This window comes from Cavia porcellus, unplaced genomic scaffold (assembly GCF_034190915.1).
Source record: "Cavia porcellus strain 051 isolate PalLab524CR breed Dunkin Hartley unplaced genomic scaffold, mCavPor4.1 scaffold_5, whole genome shotgun sequence".
Classification (NCBI taxonomy): domain Eukaryota; kingdom Metazoa; phylum Chordata; class Mammalia; order Rodentia; family Caviidae; genus Cavia; species Cavia porcellus.
Window position 1 is genome coordinate 32,281,661 of NW_026947488.1, and position 25,818 is coordinate 32,307,478.

The 25,818-nt window shown below is 54.5% G+C and overlaps 1 protein-coding gene and 1 long non-coding RNA gene across 2 annotated transcripts; one reads left to right on the forward strand and one right to left on the reverse strand.

Annotated features, from left to right (window-relative positions):
- Positions 1-781: 781 nt before the first annotated feature.
- On the reverse strand, positions 782-25,804 carry Pygb (glycogen phosphorylase B). Its single transcript, XM_003476391.5, has 20 exons — positions 25,437-25,804; positions 19,489-19,590; positions 17,020-17,098; positions 16,191-16,294; positions 14,693-14,824; positions 14,028-14,139; positions 13,674-13,756; positions 12,757-12,900; positions 12,313-12,405; positions 11,112-11,258; positions 10,523-10,686; positions 9,885-9,999; positions 9,366-9,467; positions 8,737-8,884; positions 5,602-5,660; positions 4,550-4,691; positions 4,014-4,221; positions 3,634-3,768; positions 2,681-2,747; positions 782-2,069 (listed from the first exon to the last, which is right to left on the reverse strand). The coding sequence occupies exons 1-20, from the start codon at positions 25,677-25,679 to the stop codon at positions 1,917-1,919; spliced, it is 2,532 nt and encodes an 843-aa protein (XP_003476439.2). The 5' UTR covers positions 25,680-25,804; the 3' UTR covers positions 782-1,916.
- Positions 23,231-25,430, forward strand: LOC106029073 (uncharacterized). The gene is made up of 3 exons (XR_001202705.3): positions 23,231-23,400; positions 24,563-24,798; positions 24,919-25,430. It is a non-coding gene; the product is annotated as an uncharacterized LOC106029073 (long non-coding RNA).
- Positions 25,805-25,818: the final 14 nt, after the last annotated feature.

The window sequence follows — 25,818 nt, forward strand, 5'->3', positions numbered from 1 at the left end:
CTGGACTGGCCTCTTCTGGGCCTGGCATCTCATGGTCTTGGGCCCAGCAGTACACATGTAGGGCCACCAACATCCCTTCTGCCCCCAGGTGCCATAGGAAGGCTTAGATCTAGTCTGCCAGATGCCCTGGGGTAGCTGAAACATGGCTGAACTCAGCTTGGCAGTGTCACCCATGAGGGCAGAGGTGACAGGTGTGCACATAGCAAAATTCTGAGAATAGACTGGATTTGAACTGAGTGCTCCAACACAGTGCAACCAGATTTTGAATTTCAGATCCTTTGACAAATTCCACAATCAATTTGTGGGCTGGACAAATTTTTAGGAAATGGTCTGGACCCAAGGTGTGAGCAGGTGGCAGCTTTGTGGCCCCTGTCTTACAGAGCCAAAGGACAAGGGTTCATGCCAGGACATCAGGATTCAGTGGGGTCCTTGCACAGTTTGCTGGCCCAGGGTCCAGGAGGTTCACAGTAACTCCCCACCATGCCATTAGTCCCTGCTGCCCCATCGCTAACCACAGCTACAGGTAATCAGGGAGACTGCTCGGGTTCAGGGAGCCAGGAATGGGCAATGGAGATGGCAGAGTCCATAAAGAGATCCAAGGAGTTTGCACTAGAAATGCAAATACTTTCCTCCTGTTGACTTTAAACAGGTAGCAGTCTGGAAACACCATGAGGATGAGTGACAACTTTCCATCTTTGGCCCCAGAATTGTGGAACGACACCCCCCCCGCCCCTCCCCCCCAGAAGCACTGTGTGCAGTGAAATGCAGAAGTCACACCAGCTGTGGGTACAAAGATTTAATCAGCTTCTCACAGGAGGCAGGAAACGTGCGTGCATGAAGTGTGTGGGCACGCACAGGTCAGGGAGCAGGGCCTCTACACAGGCAGTAGGTGATCACAGCCCCAAAACTCCAGTGGTTCTGGCAAAGCTCTTCCGTTAGGAAGTACAGGAAGAGCCAGCCCCAGAGCCCAGCAGAGCTGCCAGAGTGGTATTCCACATTTCCAACCCACAAGGCATCAGATTACAGAAGGGAGGCTTTTACCTTCCCATGACTGTAAGTGAGCAGAAACGCACAATGCCCACCCCATCCCCCACTCATGCATCAGACCAGGCCACTATGGCGGCATATAGGAGATCCTGGCCTGGGTGTGTCTGGAAAGGCACCATGCCTGAAGCAGCACAGGTAGCTGTTTTCTGGGGTCAGTGGCTAAGCCACTTCCAGCCAGGCAGAGATTCCACATAGTCTCCCTCAAACACAGGCTGACCCTACATGAACAAGGGAAGGCTGCAGCTAGTTCCATGTACTTCTCGGGTTATTTTTTTCTCTTGAAAAATAAAAGGTGACCCTGTATGAGCCAGACATGTCTTGGCAGAGGTCCTTGCAGAGCCCCCCCCCCCCATGCTGTTCCCACCCACCCTGAGCCTGACGCACACGTGCCAGGACCGCAGTGAAAGGCCATGTGTGTGGCCCAGGGCAAGGACAGGCTGTGTGGAGATGATGCCCAAAGAGCTACCTCTAGTGGCCGCAGCTGTGGAAACAGGGCCCCAGGCTTCACCCAGGCCACATGTCCAGACTGCAAAATCAAGAGGCTTACAACTACAGATCTACGCTCACAGCAAGATTCATGCAAGGCTTGGGGGGTGGGGGGGCTCAGGCAGCTGCACTTCTTGCCCACCTTGTGGGGCTGCCTGTTCCACCCATGCTTCAAGCTCTGCTTTGCTTACGAAAAACCAGGAGGGTGTCAGCCTCCTGGGCACCTCCTTTCTTGGCCTTAACCTCAAAACCACCCCTTAGCCCCTGTGAGGAACACAGCGTGGAGAAAAGCAGAGGCCTCTGGTTGCTGACAAAGTGCCTGAATGCTGGCATGATATGCAAACACAGCCCTACAAAAACCTTGGCCCTGCCCAGAGGGATGCCTAGTCCTTAGGGATGTTGGGGGCTGGGATCTGCAAGTCAGAGGGCTCCACGCCCCAGATGTCCCGTGCATACTCAGTGATGGTCCGGTCACTAGAGAACTTGCCCGAGCAAGCGATGTTCCTAATAACCTTCTTGGTCCATTCCTTGGGGTTCTGCAGGAAAAGCACAGGCTGGTCAGTCTTGGGCACGTTAGAACTTTACGACTGTCTCCATCAAACTCTGAGCCCTGGCGAAGTATGGTGAAGAGGGGTCCCACAGACTATGACCTATTGCCACTAGAGACATAATCCAAGGACTTGGTGTCAGGACACAGGGCCTAAGGAAGCTCCCACCCCTTGCAGCTTGTGTTCCACAGAGCAGTGCACAGCCCCAGATAAGCTCTACCAGACAACATGGCGCAGGTAGACACAACACATGTGGGACAGGTGAAGAGCCTCCTACATTAAGGGTTCAGCCACCACGGCTTCCCCCATGTAGCTGTGCCCATGTAGCTAGCTGTCCTGCCTCCCATCAACTGGAGGAAGGGCATCCCCAAAAGGGCAAAGTCCTGTGGGACAAGTGAATGCTCTGTTTGTGGGGGGTCCTCCCAGAGCCCCACAGTGGTAAGACAAGAAGTGATGGCACACCAGTGACTTATTAATGTCACGGGTATGGAATCCTAAGCCTCTCTGGCCAAAGACCTGCTTCACCAGGCTGAGAAATGAAGTCTGGTTCCAGCTCCTGCCCTGACCCCACTCTTACAGCCACAGCCCATGAGCCTCACCTGGTACAGCTGGTCAACCTGTGCCTGGCACTGCACATATGCTTCATAGTCTGCAAATACCTTGAACCTGGACAGGGACAGAACAGTAGGCAGATGGTAGACAACAGTGACCCTGGCCAGGCAGCCTGTTCTGTGGACCCAAAGACGGTCCACACCAAGAGGTCACCACACACCAAGCCCTGCCCCTTGTGGGGGCCAGGCTGCACCAGGTACATCTGGTTACAGGGTGTCTTACCCAAGTCACATTCCAACCTAGGATGCCCCTAGGGAAAATTATCAGGGCAGAGCCCACAGGCTATGGGGCTGCACAGGCCCAGGGCCCAAGCAGTCTGCTGCAATCCCCCAGCTGTTGCAATTCCTGATGTTCAGGACAGAAATGTAGGCGTTACAGGTACAGAGATGCAGTACAAGTACAGAGATACATTTCTGTTACTGTGGTACCAGATGGGGCACGTTCACCAGTCTCCTTCACAGGCCTTGGCAGGGGCAGCCTGGCCCAACTGAAGCCGCAGGTGACCCATAGTCAGAGGTGACCAGAGGGCAGCAGCAGGAAGGCAGCAACCTCACCCATCCAGAGCAACTTTTAGCCACAGGGAGGCACAAGTGATGTGCCCGGCCCCTCATGCAGCCAGAGACCATGCTGTCTGACCACGCGTTAACTGCACTGTGTTACCCGTTAGTTGCACTTCAACCTGGGAAGACCCCTCCACCACCTGGCCAGTTTCCACTGCCCCTGAGCTGCTTCTCCAGCCCTCCTGAGATCACACGGCCTCAGGGTCTCCAGCACACTGACCTCACTCCATAGTCTGGCCCTTGCCACGGACAGCCACCACTCTTCTGGCTGGGCCCCAGATCCTGTGGGCCAAGGTGCAGGGGCTTCCCCTCCCAACCCACCCAGTGGCCCAGGTCTGTCCCAGGGTGGGGATGGGTACAGCGTGTGGCAGGGACCCCACCTGTCATGATACATCAGCATGTTGACCACATCCTTGAAGCACTCTGGGTTCTTGGGAGAAAAGAAGCCACTGCTGATCTGGTCCACAGCCTGCCTCAGCTCAGGCAGGCGCTCATAATACTCCCTGGCATTGTACCTGCAGGGAGATGGGCCACTTAGCACCTTAGCAGTGACCCACAGCCAGGGCTTGCCCACAGGGAGGACCCAGGGACTCTGCCATAGACGTGGGCCCACAAACAGGCCCAAAGTGGCTGAAAAGCAGCTGCTTCATGCTAGTGGGGGTCATGCCACTGACCCTGTTTCTGGGCAGGTGCTGATCCCGCCCAGCTTGGCCCTGCCCGCAGCATGCCATGCACCCTGGTGCACAGAGGGGACACACACCCTTTTTGGTCCAGGGCCTCGACCTCCTCCACCCGCAGGCCAAAGATAAAGAGATTCTCAGGGCCTGCCTCCTCAGCCATCTCCACGTTGGCGCCATCCATGGTGCCAATGGTGAGTGCCCCGTTGAGCATGAACTTCATGTTGCCGGTGCCCGAGGCCTCGGTGCCCGCAGTGGAGATCTGCTGTGACAGGTCAGCGGCCGGGATCACTGCAGGCAGGAGGCAGATCAGCCCAGCCTCACCTTCCCCTTCTGTTCATTCCCTCCTCCGGCCCCTCAGCAATGATCCTAGACAACCAGTCCTTTATCCCTAAATGGCCACTGCCTTTGTAGGGCACCCCTCCTTGGTGGGGCTACAATTGAGGCAAGGTATACAATGCACTGACCTCAAGAAGCCCCCCTAAGTGGCCCAGCATTTTGCTTCTGGAACTTTCTCAAGATCTGCCTCCAGCCCAAGAGGAGCCTGGCACCAGGCATAGCACTGCCTACCCTACCCCTCCTGTCCACCCAGCAGGAGAGGCACAGGCCCCCATCCTACCTTTCTCAGCCAGGGACACCCGGTAGTTCTCTAGGAAGATTACTCGGAGCCTGTCGCCCACAATTGGATCATGATTGATGACACTGCCAATGGATGTGACCAGCTTGATGATCATCTTGGCCATGTGGTAGCCGGGAGCTGCCTGCAGGGGGAAGCAATTGAGGGCTTTCTTGTGCAGCACACTGCCCAGGATCAACAGGGCCTGTGGGTTACTGCACCATGAGGGCTGCCCCGCCCTGAAGGCCAGCAGCAGTGTGGCTCATGAGCCCGAAGGCTGGATTCCACCTGGTGCTAGACAGCTGCCTCAGCATGGGACCTGCAACCTCCAAAGATGCTCCAATTCTGACCAGATACAACTGACTTACAGGAAATAGGAGCCCTATAGAACTTGCCACAACACACCTGGGGCATCCTCAGGAAAGCAGCCTGGGCTGGAAAATGACTCAGTTTCTACAACAAGTACACTGAAAAGGATAAAGAGGAGGAAGTGTGTGGGTAAGGAGAATTAGGAGATGCAGGTTCAAGGCAAGGGCCCTCCTCAGTGTGCAGATCCAAAGCTGAAAGTACTAGTGGGGCTGCGGGCATGCTGGGGGCAGAGTACCTGCCTCCAGTGTGTGGGCCGTGGGCTCATGCCCAGCACTGCAGAAAAAAACTGAACTTTTTTCCACGGCCCGCTACTCTCAGCTACTGGGAAGGCTGAGGTGGAAGAAGCCCTTGGTCCCTTGAGCCCAGAATTTTGAAGCTAGCCTGGGCAACACAGCAAGGCCTTCTTGAAAAGAAGAAAAAAAACACATTAGTACTTGTAGTTCTATTAGACGAGTGGGGCTGTGGTCCTTAGTGGACAGCCACTTCTGACAGGACAGGTTCTTGTCCACACTTAGGAGCAATGTGTATGTGGCCGTAAGGTGATGCCTAAGAAGCTAGATGCTTTGTTCTGGGGGATCATCACTGACAGTGGCAGAGACTCTCGCAGCTGGAACACCGTGCCCAGTGGACACTGGAGCTGGCTTCTGAGCAGGAGGCACTGAAAGGAGGAAGGTGCAGTCACTCACCTTGCCCCCAATCATCACTGTCCTGGGCACGAAGGCCTTGGCTGGGTCTTTCTTTATTCCTGTGGACAAAACAAGGGAGTCGCTCAAAACCTTATGGAAGCCAAACTGCCAAGGACCTGGAGGCCTGGGGTTTGAACAGGTGGCAGTAGCCCCTCTGGGGGCAAGGCTGCCCTCACTCTATCTCCATCCCCGGCAGTGAGCAGAGCCTGCAGGCCACAGTAGCCTGCCCAGCATCCGGAGCAGGCATGCTCCTGGCCAGGGGGCAAGGAGGCCAAGTGTGCTGGCCCAGGGCCATCAGTGCTGGCCATTGTTTCCTGAAGCCCTATGTATTAACAATATGATTTGAATGCGTGGGTTTGAGGCACAGAAGAGTACAGACCTGGGCAAGGCCTTGGCACCGTGGGTGTGACGTCATCAGCCTCAGGTGCCTGAGACCCTGACTGTCCCCACTGCCAGGTGACACAGTGTGTGCTGGGGAGGGGGGCAGCTTTAGGAGTAGTGGGACTCAGGAGGAAGGGAAGGGAGGTCGCTAGGGCAGAACCTTGGAGGGGACTCTGGAAACCCACCCTGCCTGTCTCTGCTTCCCATCTGCCAGGAGGTGGACAGCCTGCTCTCCAAGCCCATGCTGCCAGGATATACGACATGCCTGGGGGCCTCGGGAGGTGCTGCACAGCTAATGCAGCAGGGGTGTGCGCTCATGGTCCCCATGGTGGGTAGAGCTGCCTGCTGGGCCAGCTGCGCAAAGCTTATATCCTGAGAACCACATAGGCTAAGGCCCAACAGGCAGGCTTTTGGGGTGAGGGGCGACACAGGGAAACGGGGCTAAAGGGGTTTTAAAAAAATGCATGCAGGGCACCCAGCACGCTCCCCAACACGCCTCAGGGCCTGGCACAGGCATGGCCCTGGGTTCCACCCCAGCACAGGTGGTAAAATGTGCGTGTGGTTCAAGACACTTTCTTGAAATAGTACAGTAGGTAGTCAGAAGTGGCCATGGTCAACAGCAAGCAAGACACAGCTGTAAGAATAAGTCACCAATACACCTGGAAATGAACAAGGTGGCTCCAGCCCTCAGGACAGGGGTGCAGGGACTTAAGACATGCTGGAGGGGGTGGGAGGCATGATGACTGGCACCATCAGCCAGGGCCCTTCAGTCACATAGGCCAGTTGAGGGCTCAGGAAGGCCTCCCAGGGGCCCCAGCTGCAGTCGCTGGATACTTGGCCAGTAGGGTGGGCAGGGAGGGCAGAATACATGCAGATGAAGCCAACATCACGACAGATGGGAACGGGAAGAATGCAGAGGCTGCCTGGGTGCCCAGACAGTGGGGAATTGGACAAGGACATGCACACACCCACACATCCACATCCACATATACCTCACCCAAGGACACGTGTGTGTATGCTCACATTCATGCATGCGCTATACACGGACACACGTGTGCACACATCCCAAGCACATATCACATGCATGTGTGCATGCCTCAAATACACAAGGTCACATGCACATGTGTGTAAGCCCTACCTACACCATACACATGGATGCATGTACATAGGTGTGCATTCCCACATGGAAGCACATGTGACAGTGCAGGCAAAGGGTAGCCTGAGGCAGAAAGAATACAACTGCCTGATCCCCAAGGCAGCACTAAGGAGCTGAGGGGATGGAGCAGGATAAGGGAAAGGGAACTGCAGCCCTCACTGCTGCTCACATAGGACTTGCCGAGAGGACCATGAGACACTGGGAGGCAGAAGCCACCACACAGCCATCGGGCCCAGGCAGGGCTGCTCCCTCCCTCCTTAGAGCCCAGAGTCAAGTTTCTACAGCACCTCGCTTTGAAACATTGTATCACCCCAGACCTCTGAAAATCCAGTTCTTGACCAGGGTTTTGCTATCACCCCAGACCTCTGAAAATCCAGTTCTTGACCAGGGTTTTGCTAATTCACCAAGCAATGTTCACTGTTACTTTTTGTTATTTTTGGTTTTGTTTTTTTTGAAACAGTATCTTGCTATGTAGTCCAGGTTGGTCTTAAACTCAGCCTCCAGAGTGCTGGGATTACAGCTGTGTGTCACCAAGTACAGCTGTCACATTCACTTATTGGGGATTTCTGAGTCACATTTGCTCTCATAATTGTCCATAAGCAACTGTGGTGCTTTGAAAACTAACGGTCAACTTAGACACCAGCTGACCTGAATCTGCCTAGTGCTAGGTATGGAGGGCCACTTGACGACTGCTGTCAGCATAAAAAGGAGACCTGGAGACGAAGTCATTGTTTGGTGCCATTGGTTCTCTTGGAGGAGCTTGCAGAGCTTCTTTCCTGATATGAACTCAGCTGTTATCATTAGAGGAACTCAGGTCCTTGCTGTTGCTGAGAGTGGCTATGGTTCACTTTGGGGGAACATTGGTCCTTACTTTTAGCATTGCTTCTTGGCTCCGGAGGGAAAGATGTGTGCTCCTCAATCTCCAGGAGCTCATCATACTGGCTTCCTGATGTGAACTCTGTTGTTCTCATCTTTGGAGGAGCTCAGGACCTCATTGTTGCTGAGGATGGCTATGGTACTTTTCAGGGATCCTTTGTCCTTATTTGAGTGTGACTTCCTGCCTCCAGTGCAGATCTCTCAGCCTGCTGGCACGGATCCTTCACCCCACTGGTGCAGACTTTCTAGCTTCCACTGCTGACCTCTGGGCCTTCCCAGTGCAGATCTGTGACACACTGCATGAGTCACTGTCGTGGGCTCTTGGACTTCAGCTGAACCATGCAGGATACTGCCCAGGGATCCAGGCCCTCAGCTGGATTTTCTAGGTCCTTAGTGGGTGAACGGATTTCCTGTACTTTCTATTTGACTCCTTGGGTGACCATTATAAATAACACTATAAATTATATGTCCCATATAGTCTTGTTCTTGTGATCCCTGACTACAACAACAACTTAAATTTAACTAATACAACTCCATCTAACTACATTCAATGCCTCAACAAGCAAATTTTCTGAACAAGGTGAGTCACCAAGACCAATGCAAAAATTACATTGAATGTAAATGCTGCCTGGCAGCATGCCCAACCCGAGGCCTACACACAGGAGGAGTCACTGCTTGGGACGCCTGCCTGGTGCACACCAGACGTGGCTGAGGGGACTCACGGTTGTATAGGGTGATGACGTGCAGGCAGTTGAGCAGCTGCCGCTTGTACTCGTGGATGCGCTTCACGTGCACATCAAACATGGAGGCAGGGTTGATCTTCACCTTGTACTCCTTCTCCAGGAGGGCAGCAAACTTCAGCTTATTTTCCTGTGCGGAGCAAGGTGACAACTATGCTGTAAGCTCTGAGGTCCCTGGGTGCCCCACGGCCCACCCATCTTGGAGACAGCCCTGAGTGACCACTAGGGGTGGCCAGGGATAGCAGAAGTTAAGTACCTGGAGTCGAGCTGAGCAGGACAAGGGCACTAGGGGGTGAGGCAAGGACCACAGGAGAAAGAAGGTGAGGAGCCAGAAAGAGGGGACAGTGCCAACCCTGGAACTGAAATTAAGCTGCAGAAAGGCCAAGACAGCACCCTCATAGCCATGCCCTGTGACCCCCAGTCCCACCCTGTCTGGGAGCTCTTGGAGAATAAAGCTGGCTCAGCCCTTGGCCACTCCTAGAACAATTGGGATCATGCAGCTGTCCCTGCAGCCTGAGGACCCAGCCGAAAGTCAGGGACCTTCTGCAAAGCTGCAGCCTCACCCTGGACCTCAGGTCAACGTGAGCCCCTCCCCGGGGCTATTCACCAACCTGCTTGACCTGGGCCACATTCCTGATGAAGGCCTCATCGTTGACCAGCGGCAGCAGCTTCCGAAGCTGGCTGAGGTCTGTCACAAAGCCTTCCCCGATTCTCTGTGGGAGGAAAGGCTTTCTGCTCACTGCAGCTGAGCCTCTGCTGCCCGGGACCCACCCACCTCTCCAGCTTCCCAAAGGTCCCTCTGCACAGCCCCAGTGGGCCAAGGCCTAGCCCCTCATCTCAGTAGCTACCACAGAGTCCCTGCTCCTGACCTGAATACACAGTCTACATCCCCAAGCCATCACCTCAGTGGGGACCTTCCTGCTGCAGCTACCAGCCTTGCCCTACTCAGCCCCACCTGCAGCACGTGCCCGGCCCTCCCTGAGGTACATGGGGCCACTGTCCTGCCTAATGACTTCTCCCAGCATGGCCTATCCCTGATTCACAGCCCAGGGATCTGAGGTGCATCCTGGGTTGCTGCTGCTCACATTTAGACCTGGCCTCTTGTCCCAGGACCCAACCTGGCAATTTACCTCTATGATGACATCTGCCAGCCCTGGGTTGCACAGCAGCAGCCACCGGCGGGGGGTGATGCCATTGGTCTTGTTCTGGAACTTCTCTGGCTCCAGTTCATAGAAATCCTTAAAGCTATGAGCAGACAGAACTGTCAGGAATGCCAGCTTTGCCAAAGAACACAGGACCGTCCCAGGAAAGCCCCAGGGTATGACCACTAACCCTGCCCTCCCAGTGTGAGGATACAGCCACCTAGGAAGGTGATGGGGACAGCCAGGCCATGACCCTGGGGACTCCACAGGTTTCAGCCGTGGGCTGTTTCCTCAGTTGTGAGCTGGGGAAAAATCCAACTCCCAAGTCCACACTGGAGACCACAGAGCCCAGTGGGAGGCATAGAGCTGTCCATAGACTTCTCAGGCAGAGGATTCTAGCAGCCTCAACAGGTGAGAGGACGGGGGAAGGGAAGACTCCCGGGTCCCCACCCAACCTGACTGCTGCCACCCATCTGCCGCACATCCAGCCCTGACACCAGGTAGACGTCCGTCCCAGGCCTCCAGCCAGCAGCAGTGGACCAGGGTCATGAGGTCTGATGGGCACCCGTCTTTCCCGTCACCTCCCGCTTGGCAACCAGAGAGGTGGGACAGCGCACTGCACGTACACGGACTGCTTCACGATCTCTGAATGGATGCGTGCCACACCATTCACCGCATGCGACCCGATCACGCACAGGTGTGCCATGTTGATCCGCTTGCAGTCGCCCTCCTCAATCACGGACATCCTCCGCAGGCGCGCCACATCCCCGGGAAACAGGGCAGCTACATGCTGGGGCCCAGAGAGGGGTGGGGTTGAGATCCCCGGACCCAGGGCCTGTGCAACAGCTGGGCCAAGGGACGGGATCCCACTCCAGGCCTAGACCTGCACCCAGCAATGGGGCTCAGGCAGAGATGAACCATCCTGCTGACAGAGGACATAGGGTTCTCCACACCACCCAGAGGGACGGCCATGCCCAGGGGTGGTTACCTGCGCATGGGCACATACACACAAGCACACACACACACACACACACACACACACCCCACAGGCACAGCTACTCCTGTGCCTTGCACCCTGCAGCAATGATGAGGGACGGGTGGGGCTTCCGGCTGAGAACAGAGCAGAGTCAGGAGCAAGGCAGCAAAGTGCCACTCTGCAGCTGCTGGGCTATCACCTGCTGGGACCCACGCCCACCCCCGACAGGCAGTGCTCACGTCCAGATGCCTCTGGTTGATGGCGTAGATGATGTCCAGGTGCCGCGGCAGCAGCTTCTCAAATAGGGACACCGGCCAGCGCTCTAGGGCCTCAGGCAGTACCGTGTGGTTGGTGTATGCACAGGTCTTCTTGGTGATCTCCCAGGCCTGGTGGTACAGACCAGCAGGTTTACGCAGTGATGGGCAGTCCGGCACAGAGACAGCCCCACCCTGCCTGCTGACCCACACCTGCTCGGACACCCCCACCTGTGCCACAGGCTCACCTGCCTCTGTCCTCCTTGTGAATGGTTTTTACTGACAAACTAACAGACTTCTAAACAGTCAGCCACTGATATCCTTTAAATAGCCTGTTGGCCAGGACAGGGGAATCTACAACAGGACTACAAACATCTTGAGGTCAAAGAAGTGCTCTGGTCTCCAAGTAAAGTAAGAAATTGCGGGGCTGGGGATTTAGCTCAGCGGCATAAGTACCTGCCTTGCAAGCAGGCATTTGTGAGTTCGATCCCCGGTACCGATAAAAAGGAAAAAGACCAAAAAAAAAAAAAAGAAATTGCTTTGTGGCTGGGCTGGGTAGTACTTGCATGCAATCCAGCTACTCAGGAGGCTGAGGCAGGAGGATCAAACGTTTGAGCCTACGAAACTTAGCAGGAACCCATCTCATAAAAAAAAAAAAAGGTAGGGAAGTAATTCAGTGCAAAAGTCCTAGGTTCAATCTCTAGTACAGGATGAAAATGCTGTATAATTTTATAGGCTGACTTAGTTAAACATTTAAGAATCTAAAACCAGGTGGATTTGAAAAAAAAAATAGGACCAATGGAAATTGAGCCCCCCCCCCAAAAAAACCTACAAAAACTATGTATTTCTTTAAACTTCTGTATTCTCCAAACTATGAATTTCTTTACTAAACTTCAAGATGAGAAAACACACACAAGGAGCCCTAGAAAGTTCCCAAATCCTACCCCTACCCAACACTCTTGTGCTGTGTTGCTGTCCTATAGGTTGTCTATCCCTCCCCTGGAACCCTCCCCGCGTAGCGTGACACTCTCAAGGCTGACAGAGCTGCTGATGTCCCCAGATGTCCTGCGGTCAGGAGAGGGGACCTCCTTCCTGGGACTTCTCAGCCATCCATGTGGCTGGCACAGAAGCCAGAGGACAGCCCTGCCCTGGTCCACAGAGAACGCTGTCTCTACCTCTTGCTCACCTTGTCCCAGTCCACCTTTTCCACATCCACCAGGATCCGCATGAGCTCGGGGATGGAGAGGGCTGGGTGGGTATCATTCAACTGGATGGCCACCTGTGAGTCACATAGAGCTGCTCAGCAGCCTCACCCCTCGCAGGTATCCAATCCCAGCTGTAGAGGAGCTGGGCAGCCTGTCCTGCAGAGCCTGAGGCCCAAGATGCCCAAAGGGAGCTGAGAGGGGGCTTCTGACCCTGCAGCCAGCTGCAGCCTGGACAGAGTGACCTCCTCCCTACTATGTGGCAGCTTTGAGTGATGGCACACGGCCTTGGCTTGGGAGAGGCCCACCTTGCCTACCAGCAAGACTGCCTGTGGCTCCAAGCTGGAGGCCAGCCAGACAAGACAAACCTGGAGGCACAGGGGCCCTGCAGCCCACAGGACACGCGCCTATCCCCTCAGCTCACAAACCTTGTCAGGGAAGGTTTCGAAACTGGTCCTCACGGGGTCACGGCAGCCGAACTTGGAGGACTTAAAGCGGCGGATGATGTCCTGCAGAGTTGCAGCCACAACGAAGTATTCTTGCTTCAGCCGCAGCTCCTTACCCTCGAAGAACTGCAGACACAGGGCCACTGTGGTGCCAGCTCCACGGCAGGGAACTGAGGGGTCTGGTGGCCGCCTGCCCTGATCCTGGTCATCCCATCCCCACAGGTGGCCAGGTAACAGGCTGAGGTCGACCACTGTCTCACCCAGCTGCCCAATACCATCAGTACTCAGTGTTGCCTTTTAACAGAAGAGGTGAAGGTAACTGGTGCTCAAGCCTGCTTGACCAGCACCAAGGCCCCCCAGAGGCTGGGATGGGTGACAGGCTGCGCCCATCAGCACCAACCTCTGCTGACACACAGGTCATAGTGACAGAGTGCGACTCACACCTCCGAAGACACAGAGGCCCTAGGACCGCAAGCTGCGAGCCCAGGGCCTACACTACAGGTGAGAAACAAGCACTTGTGCTACACCTACCACAGAGGCCCATTGTATAGCAACAAAGAGCCACCAGACACTGAGACCACCAAGTGCAGACAGCAGCAGAGTCCAGCTGGGGCTGCCACCAAGCATATGGGGTGAGCTGAAACTTTCCCAGTGTCAGGGAACTGTGTCCCCACCAGAAGAGTGACCCAAGTTGACTTGAGACCAGGGCTCCCTGTACTTGCCCTTTGAGGAGCAGGTGGAAGGGGCAAATGCCTCTATGGCAGCTACCAGCCCACACTCAGAGAGAAGGCCCCAGCCACACAGCCCCCATACCCAGCCAGGAGAACTTGGCTCAGCTGCACTTGCAGCCCCCCAGAACAGGCTGGCAACCTGATGCAGCCTGCCCAGGTGCTACTCACATTGTCATTAGGGTACAGGACCCTGGAGATGTTCTCCGCCAGGTTCCGGTCCAGGACGGCCTGGACGTAGTCCCCCACGTTGACTGTGGAGATGGGGAGGGAAAGGCTGTGACCTCTGAAGGTCCCCAGAGCTTTGGCTGAGCCATTAAAGCAGCAGAGACCTCATCTCACCCTGAAGTCCCCTTCTCTTCCCTTTGGACCCCGGGGCCATAGGACTATACTCCCAATTCTCTTGGCCCATGGGAGGGTAGTGTGGGGATCAGGCAGCAGCTTGGCACCAGAGCCCAGGCTGCCCAGCTCTGAGGTAGGGATGGGGGTGGTAGGTTGGAGTGCCTGGGCAGTGGAGGGACGTACAGTCCTGCAGCCTGAAGTCATTGGGCGCCTTGGCAGACCACAGCCTCATGGTATTGACCGTGTTGTTCTTATAGCCGGGCACTGGAGTGTCATAGGGCATGGCGAGCACCACCTGGCCACAGGAACACGCATGGGGCACAGTCAGCAGGACCTACCACCCACCCGTACTGGGGCTACAGGGACAGGGGTACAGGCAGCCCAGTGGCAGCCTGGCCCTCAGTGCCCCAGTGCCCCAGGGGCAAGTCCTCTGAGGACGAGACCCACAAGAGCCAGCCTCCTGCACCCATGGGGCCCGTCAGCCCTGACCAGGGGCCAGACTGGGCACCCGCACCAACAGCACTGCTGTGGCCCTTCCCTTCCCAGCTCTGAGAGCCTGTCCACACGGGCCAGCCCTGCCCATCATGGCACTAACATCTGATGCTCTTCCTCAGACATCCAGTGACATGGGGCCTGAGTTGCCACTCAGGTCACATCTTGCGCTTAGCCTCACAAACACGCTGTAGGTCAGCACTGAGATGTGATAGCCAGGATGCCTGGCGCTGGCCACAGCCCACAAAGTCCCCAGGGACACAGTGCACCCACTAGCCATGGGCAGCAGCTCCCATGATGGGGACACTGTTGAGGCACATGGTGGGTATGAGGAGCAAGCCCGGCCCCAGCCATACCTGTGTGTCCAGCCACCGCACGCCCTCGGCCGTGTGCTCCACGCGCCCATAGAAGTGCACAGGCAGCATGTACTCAGGCCGGGCCTTCTCCCAAGGGTTGCCATAGCGCAGCCAGTCATCTGCCTCCTCCACCTGGGCAGCAAGAGGGGTCAAGATCAAACAGTGCCCAGCACTGGACAAAACCAGGCCCACTCACTGGTGATGCTTCTATGCCAGCTGAGCCCGGCTGCTGGAAAGTGAAGGTTCTGGGGCAGAACTCCAGGACGCAGAGGCAAGAGGTTCACAAGTTCCTGCCCAACATGGACAACTTAGGGACTTCACAAGATTGAGCCTCAAACCTAAAAAGCTGGGGACACAGCTCCCGTGCAGGCTCTCTAGCAGCCACTAGGCAGCACTGTGTGGCTCAGCATGGAGCTCATCCTGGATGCACAAGTGCTGGTCACCCCGTGCTGTAACAGAACCCTTTCCTGGCTCAGCAAAGCCATTACACAGAACCAAAATGAAGTACAGGAAAACAATCACTGCAGCCCACTGCTCTGAGAACGCAACACGGTGGGGTGCAACAGAGACAGTGCATGCTTTGTGTGTGCCCCAATACACACCCTCATACATACATGCTCAGCAGACAAAGGGGCACTGAGAAGCCATGAGTGCTGGGTCTGGTGCTCACAGGGACCAGGACAGTGCTGAACATAGTGCTCCCACCAGCTGACCACCAGAGAGCAGCACCGGCGGTGGCCATGCTGACAACAATACCCACCCCCACTGGGCACACTATGGACTTCACCCATGGGAGACATGAGCCAGGCCCGCACCAACCCAGACCCACCTCCACCAAGCCACATCTCCCTTACTGGCCACTCTGGTGCAGCACAAAATGGTCTCCCAGCCCACCCTGCTGCACATGACATTGAGGGACCCAGAGACCAGAAGCCATTCACCACCAAGCGCAGCAGTAGTGATTTCTGTGCCCAACAACACAGCTGCCATCCCCGGGAACAGCAACACTCCCCTAAAGGCCATGGACCCTCTGCAGCGATACCACTCCACCTCATGCGGCCCTGACCAGGTGGACATCAGGGCCCCTCTCCACATCACATCACACCTCGTCTGGCCAGGGCTCCATGCTTTAATGCCACAGCTGACACCTCCCAGCCTCGCATTCCTTGGGAGTCCAGCCTTTGGTCACACTAGAAGTTGCCCCCTCATATCAAGGCCAAAGGCCCAAGATAGGGACAAAAGGATCATGGCCACTCCTCAAGCTACCCAGCCCATCATTTGGCCCCATATCTGGCCTCAGAGTATACACCCTGCATCCAGTGTGCCTCTCATTTGCAGTCAGGTGCCACTGGGCTCCTGTGTCCACCCCCAACACATCCCTCACCACCCCAACAGTTGCTGCCAAGGGCTCCCCCGGGACCAGCCTAGCCTGGCCACATGGAAGAAGTGCTGCCGGCTGCCACCTGAGGACAGGCGAAAGTCCTGATGAGTCACCTACCTGCCAGCCATCCACGATCTTCTGGTTGAAAATCCCAAATTCGTAGCGGATCCCATAGCCGTATGCTGCCAGACCCAAGGTGGCCATCGAATCGAGGAAACAGGCTGATAAATACACACAGAGCCCAGGTGGTTAGCACAGCGGGCCAGGGTCTGCTTGATGCACCTACCACACAGGATGCAGCAAGGGCGCCACGGGCCCAACCGGGACCCTAGACTTCAGTGGACTCCAGGGGCTGGACTCTCTCAGTGAGGAAAGGAATGTGCACAAGGGCAGTGGCAAGGTGGGGATGACCTAGCCCACACAGGGGACAAGGGATGAGGTCGTGGGCCTCTCCCAGTCTCTTGGAGGAGAGTGTGGGGGACACACATGGGCTGGGGACAGGTAAGAGAAAGATTTTCTTTACTTAAATCTGTGTGTCCTGAGAGAACACACTGTATTTGGAACTCTCGAAGAACTTACAACTGAAAACAAAACTGTGAGGTCCATTTAGGGCCCATACATGGTGACTGGGACTCAAGCAGGGGGCAGCCACTCCACTGTTCCCAGCATGGCACAAACTCAAACCACAACTTCCGCCACACCCTCAGCCCCACTCCTTGTCCCAGCAAAAAGGGGTTACAGCAGAAAAATCACCAGGCAGCTCCCCACCAGACTGCGCTTGCAGAGCACTGCCCTAGACTCATTGGGAAGCCACAGCTGCACTCATGCTGGGCCACATCCTTGGCCACACCTGCCCACAGCCCTGCGTCTGCACCCAGCCCTCCACACCAGCATCCCAGGCACTGGCCAGCTCCATCTCCATGGCACAGTGGGGCCCCGTGGTCACCTGCCAGGCGTCCCAGGCCTCCGTTACCCAGGCCGGCGTCCTCCTCAATCTCCTCCAGCTCTTCCAGATCCAGCCCCAGCTGCAGACACAAAGGTGACCACTGAGCAGCTTGTACCCAACAACAGATCAAGAAACGTTTAAGTCTCATGGACATAGAGTATAACCAAGAGTCTGCTTCTCTTCTCTTGAAAATCCAATGTTAAACCTTGACATTAAGTCAATGCCCAGAAAGTTTTCAGGTAATCCAAAACTGCTAATTTAGCAGTCAAAATCAGACACGGTTTATGAGCTAAATGTATGCACTGTCAGGTCACTCAGCTATTAATAGTAACATGTGATTGTAACATGTGGCCTCAGTATGAGCCCAGTAGTTTGAAAGTTTTGGGGTTTTTTTTGTGGGGGGCCAGGGTTGAGATAGTCACTTTACAGCCCAGGCTGGCTTTGAACGTGCAGACATCCTCCTGCCTCGAGCTCCCCAGTGCTGCAATTACAGGTGTGTATCACCATGCCCAGCAAAATAACTGCATTTTATAAAAAACAAAACATCACTGGGACAAGTGGCATTGTTTTACATTTTTACAGATCTCTTTCCAGGGGTACTCTACTCAGTGTTCTGCCTCTTGTAGCACTGCGCAATTCATCACACGGCTCTTGGAAAACTCCAGTCCACTCATGAGACAGAAGACTTGAAAAGGGCCAAAGACACCCATGAATTGGAAACCAGTGCTGGCTAGGCATCGTGGTGCAGGCCTATAATCCCAGCATTTGAGAGGCTAAGGCAGGAAAGTCACTGGGAGGTCAAGGCCAGCCTGAACTACATAGCAAGAACCTGCCTCAAACAAACAAGGAAAAAAAAAAGAAACCAGTTCTGGCCTAATGGCCCAGATCCATTTAAAACCTGATGTATTATGTGAGGTAAAAAGCAGTGTCATGAAAAACAGATGGTTTAGTGTGTAAGAAGCAAATGGAACCAACTGCAAAACAGTATATGTGACTCATGCCGAATTCCCAAAGAAACTTCCTGGGGCTGGTAATTGAACTCAGGGTCTTCACATCGAGCTGCATCCCCAGCCATTTTTAGTTCTTAAGATAGGGTCTCACTAAGTTGTCCAACAGGGACTCAAACTTGTAACCCTCCCGCCTCAGCCTCCTTCAGCACTGGATTACAGGAGGGTGTCACTGTGCTCAGCTCCTTTGACAATTTTAATTTTTTTTTTTTTTTTTTTTTTTTTTGAGACAGGGTGTCACTAAATAGTACAGGCTGGCTTTGTACTCATGCAGGATCCTCCTGCCTCAGCCTCCCAAGTGCAGCGATTATGGGTATGTACCACAATGCCACGCCTTTGTCCATTTTTGAAGTGGCTGCTCTGTCTTGTTTTGTCAAGTTCTGGGCTATTTACACATTTTGGACACCAGACCATGTCACACATCCTGTTTTGGAGGCAGGATCTGCAGTGACCAAGGTTAGGAAGAGATTACAGTCTGTGCAAGGGCTTGACAATGTGACTGTCCTTATCTTCTCGAGAGGCCAATGAAGACCCCTGCTACCCAGGGCTGGCTCAGGTAACCAGAACACCAGGACAGTGGTGCTGGAAGCCCAGCAAGATCAGGTGTGACTTTTCCAGCTGCCCCTTATGAGTGGGGACCAGCACTCAGCAGGGCAGGCATGCTTCCAGCCCACAGGGGGCACTGCCATCTCCATCCCCACCAGCTCCTCAGTGGGCTGGGCCAGTTGCCATAGCCCTAGCACCAGCCCTTGCATCCAGGAGCCCAGCTACCAAGGCTGTGATTGGGACAGCCTGGTCCTCAGGAAAACCTCTCAGCCCCAAGAGTGCTAGGCCTGCAAGGGAAGTAACTTGTAAGAAAGAAACAGGCCACACTGCAGAGTATGTGCCAGGCTATCCCTTCCTGGTTTCTGTCATGCACACACTGACAAAATCACAATCAGACACCGTATGTTACAGTGTACCCAGTCAGTCCCAAGTCCTCCTTACTCATAAGAACTGGGTAAGAGAATGTTTGCAAAAATACAGGCTTCCTACAGCTGGAAATCTACATGAGGCCCTGCCGTGCTGCGCTCCCAGACACAGCCTGGAACTGGCGTCCAGTCCAGGGACAGGACTAAGGCAGTCACCTCCAGGACCTCTTGTCACCTCAAGTGGAGCACAGAACCATAAATGAGTTACACAATTCCTGACCAGGCCCTGGGCGAGAACCTGGAGGAGGTGGGGTCCCCAAGGCCCAACTACCCCATGGCCACACAGGTATTATGTCCCAAAGTCCCCCAGTACCCCCTAATTCAACCACTGAGAGGAAGGCAGGGTAGGGCACGGGGCCCTGCACCCTCTAAACCAGGCCCAACCAATGGGGTGAGGCAGTGGAACAGGTCCCTTCAGCTCTCCCCTGGCCTGAGGTGGTGTGGCAAGGGGCCCTCTGTGGATGGCTCACCCCGGTGTCTGGGGGCCCTACCTGATAGATGGCTTCATCACACGCACTCTGCAGGCCCAGGTTCACCATAGTGTTCTGCAGTGTACGGCCCATGTAGAACTCCAGGGAAAGGTAGTAGATGCGCTACATGGGAGAGAGACTTGGCTTCACTTCCAGGACAGCAGAGGGGATTGGTTCGAGCCCTGGGGAGTCTGGATGGCCTCATGGCTGGGAACTGGTGGACCCAGGAAGAGTATGGCCTGGCCTGGAGAGGGATAGCAACTCCTTTCACCCCAATGGGTGGTGACCTGGAGGGTAGGTAGAGGGTTGTGTCCTGAAAACCAGGACCAGGACAGCATGAAGGACGTGGTGGGCTCATGCCATGTCAACCAACTTCTCCACGGCGTGAAGAATGAGGTGGGGTCACAGAGAATCCAGGGAGTTTGAGGAAGAGCAAGGTGAGTGAACGTGGGATGCTGCAGGGAGGGATGTGCACCCAGCAGTGGCACTATATAGTCCTGCTTCTGAGCTCTCAAGAGGCAACAATGGAGCACACACTATGTGTCTGAGACCAAGCCAGCACCAAGGAAAAGGCACAGGCGCCAAACACCCGGGACGAGGAATGCCCACGTCTGTGCGCACAGGGGTGGGGGTGGGGGGAAGCGGGAACAACACAGCCACACAGACACCTTCAAAGTCTTGCAGCCCAGAGCCGGGTCTTTGATCACGTGAGTGCATGGCTTCTAAATTACTCTACAAACCCCAGCCTCAGTCCCCCAAACACACTGAAGTGCCCTCCAAAACCCTGAGCACTGTCTCAAGGCCCATGGCTCCCCACTGACTCCTGGGAACTGGGCCTGGCCCCAGCTCTGGAGGGGAAGCCAGTACCACTGCACATCTGCCTTGCTGCACCTCACGTCTCGCAGTCCTACGTGCTCACTCCTTAGGGTCTCACTATGTTGCCAAGGTTAGTGTTGAACTTCTGGCCTCAAGCAATCCTCCTGCCTCAGTCTCCTGAGTAGCTGGAACTGGAGGGGTATACCAGATCCAGTTTCTATCACAGGTTTCCAAATTACTTGAAGGCTTGTTCGTTAATGAAAATAGGAAGTGCTCACTTCTTTTTTCTCATTTTCATTGCTGCACCTCACTAGTGTTCCCACAGGTATGACAGGGAGGCAACCCTGAGGGCACAGCACCGAATGCACGGGACGGGGCACAGCACCACACAGGGCTGTGCGGCCATCCTGGCTTTCAGAGTATGCACTGGAGTTTCTAAGGATGAGGACACCAGGGCTGCAGCTAACTTTTAGGTAGTGCAGAGAAGATGCACTTACAGACGGGCAGGCGCCCAAAGTCACGCAAGCCTCACCTCTGGGCGTCTCAATGAAGGGCAAGGGATCAGCTTCTTGCCAAACACAAAAAATGTTTCAGGAAGTCTTGTAAGGCCAGGTAGAGCCTGTGCTCAGCATGCTCAGGGCCCTGGCTTCCAACTCTGGCACCAAAAATTTATTTTAAAATGGCACGCCCATAGTCCCAACACTCCAGAGGATGAGGCAGGAGGATTGCCACAAATTCGAGGCCAGCCTGGGCTACATAGTGAGTTCAATGCCAGCCTGAATGGCACAGCCCTGCCTCAAACAAAACAAAACAAAACAAAACAAAACAAAACAAAACAAAACGACCAAGATGCAGAAGTGAAGGAGTGTAACACTTCCAAAGAGACAGATGACCCTGTGTAGCAGAGAGTGTTCCAGAAAATGCCCCTTCCCTGCACTCAGAAGACCAGATTTGCTCTAAAGAGCCAGTGCAGGGGACTGACGGGGTGGGACATTTCTGTAAAGCCTTCACTGACAGAGGGGACACATGACTAGGTCTCCCTGTTAGCTCCCAAACCTCCACACCTCTAGGAGCATAGGAATGGAATTCACCACAGGCACAGGCTGGGGAGCTCCCCTCAAAAGCCCTGAGGGCTGAAGCCCAGGAACACTCCAGCCCTGCAAACTCAGACCTGGAGGCCCCTGTGCTGGTTCACAATGCCACGGGGACATCTGCAGATCCTCCCCACAGCAGCCAGACTCAGAAACAAGTACAGTGTGGTTCATGGATAAGCAGAGGTATACTAGACACACAGTGGAACACCATGCAGCCCTAAAAAAGACAAGGCTGGACAGTGTTGTAGCTGAGGAATCAAGACCACCTAGCATGAGCAAAGCTCTGAATTCAATCCTCAACACCGCAAGAAGAAAAAAGAGGAAAAAAGCTAGCTTCCTGTGATCGCACGGCTGGAAACAGGGAACATTACATCACATAAAACCAGCCAAGCTCAGAAAGACTAATGCCATAGCCTGGCTCAGACATGGAGGACTTGGAATCATTCTCTCACCTGGAAGATAGAGAGAGGGACCCAGGGAAAAAGGCTAAAAGCTGCTCGAGTGCTGAGTCAGAGCAGACAGTAGTGGGCTCTGGAGCTCAGGACGTCTCAGTTACCTACAGATAGGAAAGCATGAAGAAGTGGCACTGCTTACCCTGCTGGATGCTATGCAATACATGCATGCTCATGCCTCACTGGCGCCCCACAGGCGTGGACAACTTTTAAGCAACAATTTTAAAAGTTTTAAATAAATCCATTGATTTTGAAAGCTCATCTCAAAAACAGCTAATCCACAGAAAACTAACTCCAAAAGGCTCATCTCCCAAAGTTACCTTCACAGAAACATCCAGAATAATGTTGGTGTCTGTGCACTGGGTCCCAACCAAGGAGACGCTAACAGTGTGGCCGCCTCTGGTGGAGCCACCACCTCAGAGGACTCTCAGTGTTGCCTGAAGGTGCTTTGAGCCAGAAGGCCTTGCCCGCCCACTCTGGGCCAGCGGCCAGGAACTGTGGGCCTGCTTGTAATCCCAGCACTCAGGTGGCTGAGGCAGGAGGATCACTGGAGTTAGAGGCCAGCCTGGGCTACAGAGTGAGCTCGAGAGAGCCTGAACTACATAGTGAAACCCTGTCTTAAAAAGACAATAAATAAATAAATAAATAAAGGTCAGGTGATCAGCAACACTCAACAGCTGGCCACCTGCAGTCACTGGGGGGTCATGTACACCATCCCAGACCAGCTCTGCCCAGCAGCTGAGCCCTGCTGGCGCCAGCCCTGACAGCAAGGATCTGGCAGCTGCCACACAGGCGAGATCTGCCTTCTGCTTTGGACCAGCTCTGGCTGCACTGTGTCCTGACCTTGCACCTGAATTTCACCCATTCTCCTCCCTGTTGCCCCACCCCAACTCTCTTTCTCTCTGAGGCCCTCTACTAAGTAAAACCTTTACACTTCGCTTAACCACTTTCACATTCTTTCCGGGTAGAGAAGGAAATGTGTTTTATAAGCAAACACTGTCGCTAACATTTAAAAGTACAGAAACAGATCACTTGGCTCTTTCATTTCACTCTCATTCCACTCTCATTTCATAGATTAAAATACTGAGGTCAAGGGAGATTAAGAAACACATCCAGACCCCTGAAGCATGTAGTAACCAGTAAAGCCAATGTGGGTATAGGGGGCTCACCTGTAATCCCAGTACAGCAAAGGCTGAGACTAGAGGAACAAAGCCAACTGGGCTACATAAGGAGTTCCAAAGGACAGTCTGAAAACAAACAATCTTGAACTGCACCTGTGAGACTGTCTCACAACAAACAAATAAACAGAGTGGTAATGACAGGGCCAGGGACCAGGAGTCTGAGGGTGGGAACTCAGCCCAGGGGGAGCACTTGCCTTATATGGGCAACCAGACCTGCACTAGGCTTAGAGGCCTTGGGCTCCAGTCTGACACTCCCTCGCCAGTGCTTCAAGGCTTTCAAAGCTGAGCTTCCCTCTGACCTCCTTGGAGTTACAGAGAGCCTCCAACATCTGCCTTTCCAGGCACAGACCTCTCCATTCTGGCCAGATTCTGTGACTTGCTGATTTGCAGGTAGGCTGCTTGGGAAATCTTCCTACACACTCTAAGTTCTGCTATTTTCTGCTATTTCTAAAAATAAAGTGCTAAAAGATCTATGGTACAATGGATGCAGCACTATACTATTTTGTGTAATAAAGCAAAGTACTCCTACCCAAATTTTTAAAAAGGCTGTAGAACACAAACATTTATAAGTATTTATGATGTTATCTATCCCCTAGGTGGTGAGATTACAGTAGTTCTTTCCTGCCTTCCCTGTGCTTTCTTATGTTTTCTGCAGTAATCACAAATGCCCATTTTTAAAGGATAAAAGTTAATAAAAGCTGTGTACACTGTAAGCAGGAGCACAGCCTAGCCGCCAGCAGCCTCAGTGCAAGCCTGAGCAGCCCTAGGCTGGGGCCAACTACAGCTCCTTTTCTGAAGCTGCTGCTGTTCAAAGGCTCTGGACTTCTCTGTTCTGTTACCAGCAAACAAGAATGCTCTGCAGAGATGATGGGCTCGTTCTCCTCATGGATTAGTGCCTGGAGCACTCTACTCTTTAGCTGGCCTCCCATTCAGGGTAGATAAACATCCTCCAGCCATGGGCTGTGGCTTCTTTTTTTTTTTTCTTTTTTGTCTTTTTTGAGATGGGGTCTCGCTATGTAGTTCAGGCTGGACTTGAGGTCACTTTGTAGCCCAGGCTGGTCTCAAACTCCAAATGATCCTCCCACCTCAGCCTCCCAGGGTGCTGGGATTACAGGCATGAGCCACCATGCCCAGCAGGGCTGTGGCTTCTTTAAAAGAAGGGTTCCCACCCACAGCCACTGCAGTGGACACCAGAAAACCTGCTGTCAGACCTCTGCTGTGAAGGTCATTTCCACCCACCTACGCCTGAGCCTGGCTAGACATCTCAGGCTATCATAGGGAGGCCCAGGCCTCCCCCAAACTTGGAGTCACCTACCCCAGGTCAACCTACCCCAAAGGCAGAACAATGAAAGTGGTGTGGCCAGTCAGGGCTCCCTGCTGGTGAGGAATACTTGGGAGTTGCCTCCAGCCCAGTTCCTGGCAGTCAGCCCAAGCCCTAGTTGTAATAACCCGCTTCAGTCATTCGGTGCCTTCTGAGCTGTCTTGCATACTAAGTACGAAAAAGCCCAACAAGCACCTAACAAATCTGTCCTTTTTACCATCTTTATTTTAGGCAACAAAGGAGTGCCCCAGAATGAGTTTGGAGAAGCGATTGGTCTCGGTCACAGCAATATTAGATGTTCAGTAACACCCTGTAAAAACACTCCAAAATACCATCAATGACATCTCTCCAAACTGGCTTCGAGCTTGCAAGTGTGCAAAGCACCTCTTAGTGGGAGGTCGTGCAGGACTCTGACACACTCAGCAAGCTGACAACCCCAAAGTGAGCGCTGACGGACCCGGAAAACTGTGAGTGAAAATTTAAAAATCTTCATGAGTGAAGCAAAAAACACAAAATCGTGCAACATTTTGTTTTTCGGATCTTGGCACCAAGCTCAGTGTGCTCTTTTCCTCCCTTTCCTTATTAAGGTCTGTGCATGAGAGCAGAACCCGCCTTCACTTTAAAGAGGTCAGTAAAGAGGAGAACCGGTGACTTTAACTAATCGTTTTGTTTTTCTACTAAAAGCGAATTTTTGCAAAGTGTACGAGTAAGAATGACTGAAACAATCTGCGACTTCAGCCCCTCCCGCCGCAGGCAAGCTGCGATTTCCCCGTTTGGCCTCGGCCTCGCCTAAGTGAGCCCCACAGTGTCCGCAGATCCCTCGTCTCATCCCTCCCAAGCCAAAAAACCGCTGGGCTAAGTTCCAGGCCCGCTTCTCCCACTCCTGCTGCAGAAAAACAAAAGAGGTGGAGAGGGCTGGCAGCAGCCGGGACTCAGACTCCGCCAGGGAGCGCACGGGGTGGAGGGGGGCCGGAGGCGAGGGTGGGACCAGGATGAGAGACTAGGGATCGGGTCTGGACCTGGGGTCCGGGACCGGGTATCGGGACCGGGATTCAGGGACTGGACCCGGGGTCGGGGCCGCGGCTGCCGTCGCCTCTCACCTCACCTTGGGGTCGCGCTCGTAGTAGTGCTGCTGCGTGCGGATCCAGCGGCCCACCAGGTGGTCGCGCACCGTATGTGCCAGTGCGAAGAAGTAGTCGCGCGGCGTGGCCACGTTGCGGTCCTTAACTAGCGTGAAGTGCAGGTGCCGGTTGAAGCTCTTCCGCACCTCGGCCACGTCGCCCAGCCCGGCCAGGCCTCGCACGCTGATCTGCTTCCTCCTCTCACTGTCTGTCAGCGGCGTCGCCATCGTGCAGGCTGGGAGAACGGGGCGCGGGCAGCGCGGCAGCGCGGGCGCAGGGCGGCTGGCCGGGATGCGGGTACGGCTTCCAGACTGCGGAGGGCCAGCCGGGGGACGCCTGCGCAGTGCGGGGGCGGGAGGCGGGGGG